The sequence below is a fragment of the Lycorma delicatula genome, chromosome 4 (assembly GCF_047948215.1).
Source record: "Lycorma delicatula isolate Av1 chromosome 4, ASM4794821v1, whole genome shotgun sequence".
NCBI classification, from domain to species: Eukaryota; Metazoa; Arthropoda; class Insecta; order Hemiptera; family Fulgoridae; genus Lycorma; species Lycorma delicatula.
In genome coordinates, this window is record NC_134458.1 from 154,197,351 (window position 1) to 154,212,238 (window position 14,888).

The 14,888-nt window shown below is 29.9% G+C and overlaps 1 protein-coding gene across 4 annotated transcripts in view; it reads left to right on the forward strand.

Annotated features, from left to right (window-relative positions):
• The window catches only part of LOC142323980 (sedoheptulokinase-like), a 52,313-nt gene that overhangs the window by 20,103 nt on the left and 17,322 nt on the right, over nucleotides 1–14,888 (forward strand). For 3 of the 4 annotated variants that reach the window (XM_075364442.1, XM_075364440.1, XM_075364441.1), the window contains exons 5-7: nucleotides 969–1,100; nucleotides 4,825–4,968; nucleotides 11,913–12,108. In XM_075364442.1, the coding sequence (XP_075220557.1) occupies nucleotides 969–1,100; nucleotides 4,825–4,968; nucleotides 11,913–12,108 (472 nt within the window). The remainder of the gene's footprint in view (nucleotides 1–968; nucleotides 1,101–4,824; nucleotides 4,969–11,912; nucleotides 12,109–14,888) is intronic. The other variant, XM_075364443.1, reaches the window with a different exon arrangement.

The following is a 14,888-nucleotide window of genomic DNA, read 5'->3' on the forward strand; positions in this document are numbered from 1 at the left end:
TCATCACATCGTACGTCTCTTTCAAATTAATACCATAAGCGATTGGTATCAAAGATATTTGTTACTATTGTATAGTAGAACCACTTTTAAACTATATTTGGATGAATCTATGAAAATGCGCCAGTCCTCAGGTTTATGAACTTGCCCTAAGTGCAACATAAGCTCATCAATATTTGTGCAATAAACCATATTATTTTCATCAATAAAGTGCTGAGAAAGTTCTTTATGTTGGCTTCGAAAGCCGAAAATTTTTGTATCTTTTTGAAGTAAATTCCAATCTTGCAGTCTTGAGCCTAACAGTTCAACTTGATTTTTTTATAAATTTAATTCCCTACCATGTCATTTAATTCACCTTGTGATATAAGATGTGGCTTATAATTAAAAATCTTAATTGTTTGCTGTCTGCTTCACTACTGTCTGATTCTTCATCGCTGCTTTCGAAACATACATTCACAGGTGGGTCAGGAACCGGAATAATTTCACTGTGAGGTACAGGCCTGATTGCAGACTGCAATGAAGGATATTTTACAGTATGTTTACATTTTTTAGAAATTCCAGACACACTTGTTAAACAAAAGTAACAATCGTTACATGATTTTTAGGTTCACGCCAAACCATAGGTAGGTACACTAAATAGCAAAGCCTTCCATGTACCTTTTAGCCATCCTCTTAAATATACAGAACAATTAGTGCATACTATATGAGGAGCCTACGTCTTATTCTGATCACCAATTTTACACTGAAAATACAAATGATATGCTTTTTTAATTAAAGGTGTAATGGTTTTTTTTTTTTATTTGATTTGAGTAATGGTTAAGATATAATATTTGTTTTCAATTTTTGAATCTAACAATTTTAAATCACTCAATGATCATGTATTTTTAAACAATTGAATTACTGATTTTCCTAGTGCTTCTGTGTTTACTATAGTGTTCTTTTTATAATTTGTATAATTTTTTTTGTAATAGGTATTGCTCTTGGTGACCTACAGTGTTCAGTTTTATCCACACTAAAAAATGTAGATGATGCTGTATTAAATATTTCCACATCAGCACAGTTAGCTTTCATCGCACACAACTTTCAACCACAAATGGCTGATGGTAACTTTTTTGTCAAAATAAAAAATCATTTTTAAATAACTTTAGTTTTAACAATTGTTCTTCAAATTTTTTAATGTTAAAATATATTTATTCACTGTAAAATATGTTAATGTATGTAATTATAGATCTGAGAAACTTAGTTTTTTCTTTTAAACCTGAATATGTTTTTTGGTTTGAAAAGATAAATGAAAATAATCCATATTTTTATTGGAAATTGTTCCCTAGACCAACTCATTCAAAACCGAGCTCAATGATCACATTTTACGCTAACAGGCTGATCAGTTTACATTAAGGGATTATATCCATAAGTGAAAATGTGGTTTTAAGTAGTAGTAGTAGCAATAATAATAATTTTGAAAAACTGACTGATGTGAGTGTCTTTATTTACATTTCCTTTTTGTTGAATTGTTTGAGGTTGGTGTTGTGTTTAATTTTTTTTCTGTCACTTTTTTTGCTTTTTAAAAAATCAAGTTATGAATTTTTTTAAAAGTCAATTCATACACTTTTGAATTTGTTTTGGTTTGGTGTACACTTTCTTTTTAAAGGCAAACATTGTGGTTTGTAAAGTTTATTAAAAATTTAAATTTAAGTATAAAAAGTGCAAAAATGTTTAATTACAAGTTTCGAGACTGTATAAAGGGTAGTGATGTTGTGGTTTATCTATATAATTATGATTGTGGTTGTTTTACAATATGATGGAAAATTTCATAATTAGAGTTAGAAGTATAAAAAAGTACATCATGCATCAAATTCTGAAAAAAACCATTATATCTTTGCCAACCTGTGCATCAGAATGATTCTTTTGCTTTTTTTAATATTTTTTATGTTGATGTCTTGTGATAAACTGGTAGTCTATTTGTCTTTCGTCTGGAAGGTTCTGGGTTCGAAGCACAGTTAAACTTGTTATTTCATTTCTTATTCTCAATACAACTGAAAATCAGCCTGTAGTTACTGGTATGAATGAATGAATAAATATTCATTTGCTAACTGTTTAGCAATTCAGTTTTTTTCTGTATTAACATTATCTATAAATGTTATTCAATAATTAAATGGCTGTGACATATCAGGCAATGAAGAAAGAGATCCAAAATTTTTAGAAAGTAGGTACATGAACCCCATTTAATTAATCAGTAAGAATTAAATGATCTGGTTTGCAATCTAGATTTATCAAAAAATCAAGCAGAAATACTGGCATCAAGACTGAAAGGATGACATTTTTTACAACCAAACACTAAAATAAGTGCTTTCTGTGACAAACAGTTAGAATTTGAACATCTCTTCTCTCAGTATGAAAACTTAGTATACTGTAATGATGTGGATTCTTTACTGGAAGCTTTGGGACATATGCACCATCCTGACAACTGACGACTTTTTATTGACTTGTCAAAGCTTAGTTTGAAAGCTGGTCTACTTCACATTGGAAATGAATACCCATCAGTACAATTGGCATACACTGTTCACATGGAATCTTATGAAAATATGAAACTTCTATTGACCAGGATTCAGTATGGGAAATATTTATGGCATATTTCTACATTGGAAATGAATACCCATCAGTACAATTGGCATACACTGTTCACATGGAATCTTATGAAAATATGAAACTTCTATTGACCAGGATTCAGTATGGGAAATATTTATGGCATATTTCTACATTGGAAATGAATACCCATCAGTACAATTGGCATACACTGTTCACATGGAATCTTATGAAAATATGAAACTTCTATTGACCAGGATTCAGTATGGGAAATATTTATGGCATATTTCTGAAGATCTGGAAGTAATCGTGCTTTTACTTAGATTGGAACTTGGATACACCAAGTTCTACTGCTTTTTGTGTGAGTGGGACAGCTGGGATAGGAAAAACCATTACATAAAAGAGCAGTGACCAAAGGGAGAGGTAAGACTATAGGAGAGAAGAATGTTATTAGTCAGGCTTTAGTAAAACCAGAAAATTTTTCTGGTTTAACTAATGCCAATCTTCCACCAATATACATTAAACTAGGTTTATTCAAAAATTTTGCTAAAGCAATGGATCGTAATGGTGCAGGGTTTCAGTTTCTAAAAAACAAATTCCTTAATATAAGCGATGCTGAAATAAACAAAGGTATATTTGTTAAACCACAAATAAGAAAACTAATGAGTGATCTAGCATTTGAAAAATGCTTGAATGACTTGGAGGTTACTGCATGGAAATCATTTCAAAATGTGATAAACAACTTCCTTGGAAACTACATATGGCCAGTAATTACAGAGAACTTGTGAGTGAATTCCTTCAAAATTACAATGAACTTGGGTGTCACTTGTCACTCAAAATCCATTTCTTACATTCACATTTGAATTTTTTCCTTAACAATTTCGGTGCTATCAGTGATGAACATGGAAAATGCTTTCACCAGGACATATCTGCAATGGAAATACGATACTAGGAAAAATGGAACCCAAAAATGTTAGCTGATTACTGTTGGAATCTAAAGCGGGATCTACCTTCAGAAAATTACAGCAGAAAATCCAAAAGAAATAGATTTTAAGTGAGTGCAAAATACATGTAATGTATTGTCATATTACATTCACCAAACATTTTTTTGTTTCAAAAGAAATTTCAATTACAAAAAACTAAGCCTGATAAAAAAAAATTATTAACACATATGAAATCAGCAAATAAAATACTTCAAGAATCAGCCATTCACTCTCATTTAATAAACAAAAAATTAAATTTTGTTGACCAGTGTTATTTATTCAGTTATTTATACAGAGCATTTCACAGCTTACAAAAACAAAAAAGAGGTATATCTAATGTAGTTGACCATTTGCCAGAATGCATACATAGTATTACTGATTAAAAAAATAATTTAGATTTTGCAGGTTTGAAATAATGATAAAAAAATTAATATACTTAAGAAATATTACATTTATAAATATAAACAAAAATATAAAATTATGAACCACCAAATCACATTCAAAAACAATGATTTAATTAAGAACATATTAAAATACAACAGTAACGGTTGGCAACAATGACAGTAGAACAAAGGAAAATATGTGTTAAATATATTAATCCAGTACTGGACAGCAGAATTTGCGTATTCATCCATAATAAATTTCAAAATTTTCAAAAAAACAGTTTTGATAAATTAACAAATCATAAATAAATAAATATGTCTTAATGTAATTATAGAATTTAATAATTACTGAAAATGCAGGATCGTGTGAAAATCCATTCTTGGAATTAATATGGTAAGTTTAATTTACCTGTTTACTGTGTTTTGGTGGTTTATTTTTCATTTAATACTTTATCATATATATATATATATATATTTATTGTACTGCACTATATTACAAAACTGTGAAACTGTAGTTACAAAAACTGTACTGTAGTTACAAAAATTTTTTAAAATACAAAAAGAAAAACCTTGGGCAACAATCCGTGTTTTCTGGTGACTAGGGATATATCAGTAATGATATAGTTATTGCAGTAAGACTATTTTGTGAACAATAATGGATAAACCTTTAAAGATCAATTAAAAATGACAATTCCACTTATGCACTTACTTTCTTTTGTTGTTAATCATGGTTTGCTAAAATGAATAAGATATACTAGTAGTTCTGTGAACTACTCTTAGATACAGTGTGGATTACATTAGTCTCGGATTACATTTAAATGCGATTTTCTTACTTTTATTTATTGCTTTGCTTGTGTAATATATTTTTAATTTTTTAGAAAATTGGCCTGTTGAATATTTTCCATACTTTGATGGAAAATATTTGGCTGTTGCTGCATCATTGAATGGGGGTAATGCACTTGCTACGTTTATTTCTATGCTACAACAGTGGACATTAGATTTGGGATTCCATGTTCCACAAGGTAATCAAATATAAGTTATGGATTCATTAGTTTTGGTGCTGCATTGTTATTAATATACGCAAGCTTGTTGAATTTTGTTTGTTTTGTAGTTTAAATAATACTGGTAATACACATTTATATGTAAGGTCAAATTTTTGATATTTAGTTCTAGCTAAATAGTATTGTTTACTCAATTGACATAGCTGGAAAGAAAATATAGCAGCATAACAAATAACAAGGGCTATAAACAGATATGTATTATTATTATAATTATAATATGTTTTATTTTTAACTTAGGTGATACATATTCTCCTTCATTACATTTATTTATTAATTGACAAATCAATTTCAAACATCTAAATTATCTGAATGTTTGTAATATCAAAAAAATAAGTAACTATAACTTTTCTAGTTGTAATAGTTATAATTTTTTTTTAGACTTATTTGCTAGGTACTATAACTGTAATGATAATAGGACTTGACATGAGCCACAAATTATTCCCTGAAAAATAATATATCCATTTTCAAGATTAACAAGAACCATGTGTCAGGTTTAAGGTTTAAGTAAGATCTCATTGCTTTCTTTTAACTGAATGTGTTGTTGCAGATGCACATGTCAGGTTTACAGAAATGTAGGCAATATTTGGACCAACAAGTAATTACTGCATTCTGTTCAACACAAGTCTGGCTGTGTATTGTACATCATAACTCAGAGAAAAGAACTATAATTGATGCCTCTTATCATTTATTTACTTTATATTCATTATACTGTTAATAAATACTATGACAGATAGTGTAAAACAACAGATTAATGTACCCCATCACATCCATTTCCACTTCAAACTGTCTTAAAGCTTTATTTTTTCTTTAGATGATTTTTGATAACATTCGTACTTCTGTTTAATCTACTTTCAGAAACTAATGGCTTCCAATATACTTCTTAAGAGTTTAAACTTTTTTTTGAGGAGTACTAAAAAGTGTGAGAACTAATAGTAATAAAATTACAACAAAATATTATATTCCTGTAATTTTAAGATATTTTATCCTATAAACCTTTCTTTCCAGAAAAATTAAAACTCTTACCAATTTTTTTTTATTAAGGAAGAAAAGCAATGATTTAACTTTTTAAGGATTTAATTATTTGTCAGGTAGGTTGTCTAGAAGTGTAAAGAAAACTGTTACGTAAAAAATGTACATAACATATATTAATCATAACATATAATATACATAACATATATTAATTAATTTGTGAAAAAAACAAAATATTGGCCAACTAGGTAGTTAATCTACTAGTAGGGATATTGGAGAGAGGAAGTATTAAAGGAAGATTGTGGAGAGAAAAGGGATAGATCAAGCTGGTAATTTATGATCCATATTCTGGTCTAGGTTACTAGATAATGGAAAATGAAGATATTTAACTTCCATTTGGCATATTTTAAGTATGTATAAAATTATTGGTAAAATGTATTCTACAGTACTACTGATGATAGCATGTTCTACTACTGAATTATCTTTTTTCTTTATAAATTACATATATGGTAAAATATGGTGTATCATGACATAAAAATTTAATGTATGTGATTATTTCATAATAAAAAAGAAATAAAAATAAAACAAAAAGAATGCTACTAATTAAAAAGTTATTTAAAACATAACTTTTGAATTGACAAATGAAATTGATTTTTATAATAAAATACTTTTAATTGTCAAACTTCAAAAGGTTTACAGTTGCTCTTGTAACCATCTTCAATGATCAGTGCTCATCCGATGTCAGCTGATGTTATTACTAATGGGATTTTTGATAGCCATAATTTATTTAGAATTGATGAAAAGTGTGCTGTTTATATAGTGTTATATTTTTATGTACATTTATTTATTTCTTAATGTACAGTGCGTTTGGAAAGTTGCTGAGCACTGGAATTATGGAAGTGTAATGATGGAACTTTCTTAATTATTACTTTGTATTTTTATTTCATTGTTTTATAGAAACGGATATTACAAAACTGAGATAATTTATAAAGGTAATTTATAAATAAATAATTATAACTAAGTATAATTTATAAATCTCCTCCAACATCAATACAACACTACACATGTTTTAATTTGTTTTCAAACACTAACCGGCAGATGTACTGGAATATCTGGTACATATGCTGTTATTTCAGTTTTTAGTTGGTCTGTTCTGGAGGGAGTCAGACCAGGCCACAACTTCTCAGTTCATTCACCAAACACATTTCATAAAAAAGTCATTTACCTGTTAGCTTTGTGCACTGTGGCCACTATGATCACTAATGATCACTATTAACTGTATTTTCAAAAAAGATTGGACCCATGCTGCGTGTTCTACTCACACACACCAATCAAAACACCAATTTTCACTTTGTGTAAAGATTGTTCATGTAATTCATGAGGGTTAGTTGTCAACCGTATTCATGTATTTTGTGAATTTAATATACTCTCCCAGATGAAACCACACTTCATTTGTAAAAAAACGTAATGTCAAAGGTACCTATGGAATTTTTTGGTCAATAAAACATTTAAACCATTGACAGTAATTTAGTCTTCTAATGTGATTTGTAGTTTTCAGTTCTTGAACATATATTACTTTGTAGGGCAAAAGTTTTACTTCATTTCTTATAGTGTTATGTGCCATAGCAAGTCTGATATCTTGCTGCTGTGCTAACTTATGCTTTGACTTTGATGGGCTTTTGACCATAGCATCTGAAATATTTTTTGCAGCTTCTTAGTTTAGGTAGTCTTCCGCTCAATCAGCGTCTTCAACAGAGCCTGTTGGCTGACATTTTTTATAAGAGTTTGAATTGCATTGTGGTGAGGAACGGCAGTGTTTGGAAACTTTTCAGAAAAAGAGCATCCCTAAATCAGTATAATTGATACCTTCATGAAAGACTGTGTTCAACAAGAAAACACGAAACGAAGTGCATTCAGTCACAACTCAACCATCGACATCTTTGTTTATTATTGGGCAATGCCCAACAAACCCACAGGGGAACCAACCTAATGTCAAAAGAACAGAATGCACCACATAATTCTAAAGCATACTGTACAGCAACTTTCCAAATACACTGTATTTAGATGTGGTATGAGTTTATGCATGTGTAGAATGGCTCTAAAAAAAAAAAAAAATAGCTAAAATAAAATCTACAGTGTAGCCTTCAGAACAGTAAAATAAATCATTACCTACATAAAATAATCACCGAAAGAAGTTATACAAATTTCTGGAACATATATATTGAACTGTTCTGATAGGACAATGCTCTATATTTGTCAAATTGGTTTCAAACTAAAACATGAAAGTTTTTTATGTCAGTATACAGACAACATTTGCCAGCCATCTCATAGACAATCAGAAGTCCATCAACATTGAAAACAACCTTGCTATTCTATATATGTACTCAAGTACTAAAGGACAATTTTTTAATGCAGTTGAACATTATAAAATAATAGGTGTATAAAAAAGAATTCCTGGGTTTTAATTTTTTATATCTTTTGAATGAGATATAAAATATATGTATACTATTGATTTAAGGCTAGAATTAAAAAGGACAGTTTTAATTTCATGTATGGCTGTAGATTGATTCCCTACCTTTTGGTTTAACAGCGTCATTAGCAAAGATGGTGACTCCAGAACATGAAGCCTTCTGTGCTTTGCAGTTTGTTAAATGTGAATCTTTAGTTACAGTTTAACATGCGCCCCATAGAAAGTTTGATAACAAAGTTTTAATTCACTTCAAAGTGATGATGACATTCATGGATGGTATTATCTGTTTAAAATGACCTGATTTCTGTGTAAAGAGAAGAGTTCAGGACAGTCGAGGGTGTCAGAAGAAACTGTTGAATGTGTCAAGGAGTCTTTCTTGTATAGTTCAAAAAAATCTGTTAGGAAGGCCAACCGCAAACTAGCAATACTGGTGATGACAGTGTGGAATGTTTTGAGGAAGTGCTTACATATGCATCCATACCATTTACTGCTGGTTCAGGCTTTGAATCCTACAGACTACTCTGTGCATGCCAACTTTGCAATCAAAATGTTGTAGCATGAAGATGAAGGCTTTTTTGATTGTATTATGTGTAGCAATGAGTTAATATTTCATCTTTAGAAAAGTTGACACCCATAATGACCATATCTGTCAGAAAATCTCCATGGACTCTTATAATGCAAACGAGCCTTCCCAAAATTACATATTTTCGTGGAACATCCAGATGTCAAGATTATGGGCCTTTTTTCCCTGAAGGAAGTGCAACAGTAGTTCCTTATTTGGATATACTGTGTACACAGCTCATTCTTCGACTGCAAGAGGGACTAGAGAATTTTATTTGGCAACAGATGTGCCTCCTCACTGGCATAACTCTGTAGGAGTGGTTGAATGATGATTTCCCCAATTACTGAATCTGTTGACAAGGACTTTTTAGTTTGTTTGCAGAGGCGTCCAAGGTCACTTGAAACAACTGTCACTCCCATTACTTCAGACATGCTGGTTAAAATATGGGGTGAACTCTTCCAGTTGGATGTATGTTATGTGATGAAAGGTGCTCACACTGAACACTTGTATAAAAAAACCGTAAAAGTTACTCTGTCAGTTTATGTTTTGATTCATTACTGTAAGTCAAAGTTATGATATCAAATAGCTTTAAATTCCCAATATTTTTTTTTAATTTTGTATAAAAAAGCCTGAATGGTGTACTAAATAAATAAATATAATTCAAAATCAACACACTTTTCAATCATGTTCTAAATTTGTGTTGCTGGTTGCAAGAACAATATTTTCAGTTTTGAAGTAAATCACCAAAAAAATTTTATTTATAAAATTGGTTTGGTTTGTTGTTTTAAAATTTTATATTTTCAACTAATTTTCATTGTCAATCATCATAAACTCATATCCAGTTAAGAATTGTAGACTGAATGTCTTAAAAAACCACATCCTTAATAATAGCCATATACAGAAGTCAGTTATAAACAAACAGTATGACTGAAGGCAACTAATTTTATCTAGCTTTTATCATTCTGAAGTTTAATGTTTAAAAAACATATCACTACATTGAAATAAACATATTAGTAAAATTATCAATTTAAAAATGTTATTGGAAGGGTTTGAGATATTGTAAAAAAAAAAAAAACAAGTGAGATTGATGATGAGTAGAAAGGTTAGATTATATCTTATATTTACTAATGGAATTGGATGGTTATGAATATGTTGGCCTAGTTAATTATACTTTTATTTTTACATACAGTTGTCTAGAAAACTAGCTGCATGTTGTTAAAAAAAATAGTATAGATATAACCATTTTACACGTTACTTCCTTTCATAAAAATGTTAACAACAATTTGTGTTGCCAAATATTATTTTGTAGTTACATAAGTGAACAAAAGTTGTGCAACTCAGAATTCATTAACTCACTGAACTGGGTGCCTTTAGGTTGGCACTAATGAGTGGGTTGGTTGGTAATGCTTGATTTTGTTGGAATAACATATAATCATAATTAATTTCTTACTTAGTCAATGGTAGGTGTGTTGTAAAAACATTATTGTGTATTTTATGCAGTATTATGCATATTTATTCTTGAGAGTTATCTTAACTCTCATTTTTAAAGTGTCAGGAAGACTGGTATAGCTTTTATTCTATCAACATAACCAGCAAGTCACCAATTTCATGCATGATCGTTTGGTTTAGAAAAACTGGTAGTGTAGATGAATAAAAACGGTTTGGCTGACCTACAGTTTTAAATGATGAATCTTTAGAAAGTATCCGTGCCTCCTTTGAATTATCACCAAGAATTTCAATAATAAGTCAAGTCTATCTCAGTTGATTGGAATGTCATGTGCAGTGTTCATAAAACCATAAAGAAATTAAAATTTTGTCCATATTGTATTCAGTATGTGCAGGAATTGCAAGAACCCAATCGAAGAAAGGACTCAAATATTGTAAATGATTTATGTGCTTTGTTTGCAGCAATATTCAGATCTTGGATAACATTTTCGTAAATGGCAAGGCATGGTTTCATCTAAGTGGCTGTTTAAACAGCCAGAACAACCTATATTTTAGTTCTGGATTCTCACGTGAATGTAATGAGACTTCATTACATTAAAAAAAAAAAAAATAGAATTTGGAAAAGAATAGTGGGGTTTGTTATTTTTTATTGAAATTGTAACAAATATATCATAAACATATAAACATTTCTGGCAGATTATAACTGACTTCATAGGTAGTTCTACTAAAAGAAGATGAATGTGATTTCTGGTTATAGCAAGATGGTGGAACAGACCACATGTGAATTACAATGTTGCCATGTGAGCTATTTGGAGAAAAATTTATTTCCTGTAGCTTATGGGGCCATCTATATCATCAGATTTATCTCCCACAAATATTTTCTTTGGGGTTATTTTAAAGAAGAGTGTTCAGAAATAATCCTTGCATAATTGATTGACTCAAATGGAACATTGAAGTTGAAATATCCTACATCAGTGCTGCAACATTTAAAAAAATGGCTGCTAACATGAAGAAACATATTGATGCTCGTATAGCTGCAAATGGAAGATATTCCAATCTTTTATTATGACAAACGTACTGTAAGTTATGAGATTATTTATTTCTTGAAATTCAATAAATTTTTTTTTGATATTGATTTCCATGTTTCTTTTTTACAGTTGGGTTGCACAACTTTTCACTCATTCTGTATTATACAGTATTATATTGTTTGTGGTTATAATTTTAAAATCATAATTATTTACTCTCTATTGATCTAAAAAATAATGTACTTATATATAGTTGAAATTAATTTTTTTTTAATGAAGTATAACATTATAGCGCACTATTCTTAGCAGATTGTTGTATAAGTGATGCTTCATATAACTGCTAACTGCTTTTGTGTTATTTTAGATTACAGTATAAATTATTTTTAAATGTTTGTGAATATTCATGTAATTAATAAAACTGTTAACTTGTTAGGTACGTTGTGGTCGAAAGTAACAGAACTGGGTAGTCAACTGTCAGCTGAATCATCATTGGTTGTTATTCCTACTTTGTTGGGTGAAAGGCATGTTCCTCAACAGAATGCTTCTGTTCTCAATATTGATCCTGGCAATCTATCGCTGAGCAAAATGTTCAAAGCTATTTGTAAGGGCATCATTACCAATCTGCACAGGTACACATCACATCATTCTGCTTTTACTTTTTAATTATTATCTAGTCTTATGAACAAGTGTTCATAATAAAACACTTTTTGTAAACTTATCTGTTAATATTGATTATTAATGCACTATAGTGAACTCGTAGAGAGATCTATTATTGATCCAGCATTTTGGCTCCAGTATATATCTTGCTTTAACTTGATTAAGTCTGAACTGTTTAAATTTATAGGGGCATGGTATTTTATTTAGAGGAATTATAGATCATCTAAAAAAAAACTTAAACTGGTTTTTTTAAATGTCCTGTTGTGGGGAAAAATTAAGAATTTTAAGAATAGAGTTCAGAATCAGATTATTATAGATTTTTTGAAACTTACTTAATTCATCTACCATTTGAAACCTTGTTCTTTGTGATAACAGTTTTTTTTTTGTATTTATTTATAAGAATTATTCAGTGAAAATAGTTTAGTACATGTGAACGTTGTTGATTATTATATTGCTTTTTTTATTGTGATAATGACCTGTAATCAGTACACTCATACTGACTATACATGGTTGAGTGTTATGTTGATTGGGAATGTTAATATAAAAAATCTATCTTGTAGTCATTAGCCACTAATGTGAGGATTTTCACTCAACCTAAGAAAAGGAATGGAAATTATTAATGAAAAATGTCAAGCGTTTGTGAAATTGAACTTGAAATCTATGTGTTAAGATTTGAATTCGCCATTTGTAATGCTGAGGTGGGGAAGTAATGCAATAAAAAAACAAAAAAGCAGAATATATAATTTTTATAGGTGGGCAATCAATTTTAAGAAAAATTAAAAAAAAAAGTTATGTAGGTTAAGCTAAACAAATTTGCTTTAAAGTTTTCTTCTAAACCTAACACCCTCTTAATAAAGGCCAAAACAAAAAATAAAATTTTCAAAAAACTTCTCTTCATTTTAGGTTATAATTTTAAAAAGTTGTAGACATTTCTTGATAGCTCTATGTATGGAGTATAAACTTTCAAAATTAAAAAAATAGTTAAACCAAAGGGAAATTGAGCAAAAGAACAAGAAAACATATTTCACTTTTAAGATGTGGGGATTGATTTTTTGAAAATCTTTTTTATTAAAACAACTACAATGTAATAAACATAGTTTTCTCTAAACTCCTACTGAAAAAATCACAATTGCTTTTTGCGATATACCCCATCCTCTTAATAAATTTTAAAAGAATTAATATGATCACTGCCCCATGTACAGAAATATTTGAGTCAAATTTAAAGAAAATCAGTTCGGTGAATTCTAAGATATAAGGCCAAAAGCAGTGCGACACATATGCACATACCTATAGTAGCATGCAAATTAATTTGAACACAGATGTTACTTAATAAGAAATTAAATCATCTGTACAATTTGTGAATATCTAGTTATTTATATGACCTCCTTAATCACTTCATGCACATGATTTTACATCGATTCAACAAGTGTACTACATATTGTTTTGGTTACTTCATAAAACCATATAGATATTGCTTTAAAAAGGTAAATTTTTGTGGTACAAGTAATTTTTGAGAGTCGTTTTTTGACTGTTGCCCAAAGATTTTCAGTTTGGTTTAAGTCTGAGAAGTTAGCTGATCATGGATACACTTTAAAGTTTCATTCTTCGAAAAATTTTTCCACTCTTTTGGCGGTGTGGCATAGCACCAAATCTTGTTTAAACCCTCCGTTGCCTTGTGGGAATTTGTTTTGAAATTGTGTCACAACTCTTTCCTTCTGATTGTGGGATGTATCCATCACTTTACAATGTACCATCTGCTGGACGTAACGACAAGGCCCTTCAAATGTGAAACAATCCCAAAACATTTTTTTTCTGGGGATGTAACTGATGGTTACATATGAGCCGATGATGTATTTTCATCTGATGCTTTTCTAACATATGGATACCTTTGCCCCTGAACATAAAAATGTGACTCGTTAGAAAACATAACATTTTTCCAGTGTTCTTTGGGCCACAACAGCCTCTTTTTTTTTTGTTGACATTACTGGTGTTAAAAAATGTTTTTTAGCTGGCCGACAAGCATTCCGTCAAGCTGCAAGAGGTCTGTGTCTAACAGTTTTCACATGTTCTGTTCCATTGGCTGCTAATTCTCAATTTAAATCCACAGCAGATAATTTTGGACCAGGTTTACTTTTTTTCACTAATAACCGATCATGTTTTTGAGTAGTCTTTCTTTTACGACCACATTTGCCTTTCCTTCCTTTGAAGTGAAAAGGAACTAGTCTCTTTAAATTGTTTTAAAATAGCATTTACTGTCCCTAGTCTAAGTCTAACACCACCCACAGAAGCTATTTGTTGTTGTGTCTACCGGTGTACTAAAAAAAAAAAACAGTTTTTGAACAGTTCTTTTAGTTATGTACATTATTACATGTCCAAGGCACAAAGAACAAAAAATATTATTTTAATAAAAAATAGAATAAACTTTCACAAAATAATATTATTATAACATGAAAATTGGTAAATAATCAAAGAACAATAACCTCACATTACATAGACAACTTAAAGAATGGATGTGGTTAAGCAGTGTAGCCAACAACTTAGAAAAAACAAAATATTCCCTGTGTTTAGATTAATTTGCATGCTACTTACTACTTACATACATATGTCCTTTCCTGTAGATGAAATAGTTGGATTCTAAAATATAAAGATTTGCAAAAAATCCGATTTTTGACATGATCACCATACTTTCTCCTTTAATACAGCTATTTAGCTATATTCGCTGGGAAGGTAAAAGAGTAAAAAATTATTATGT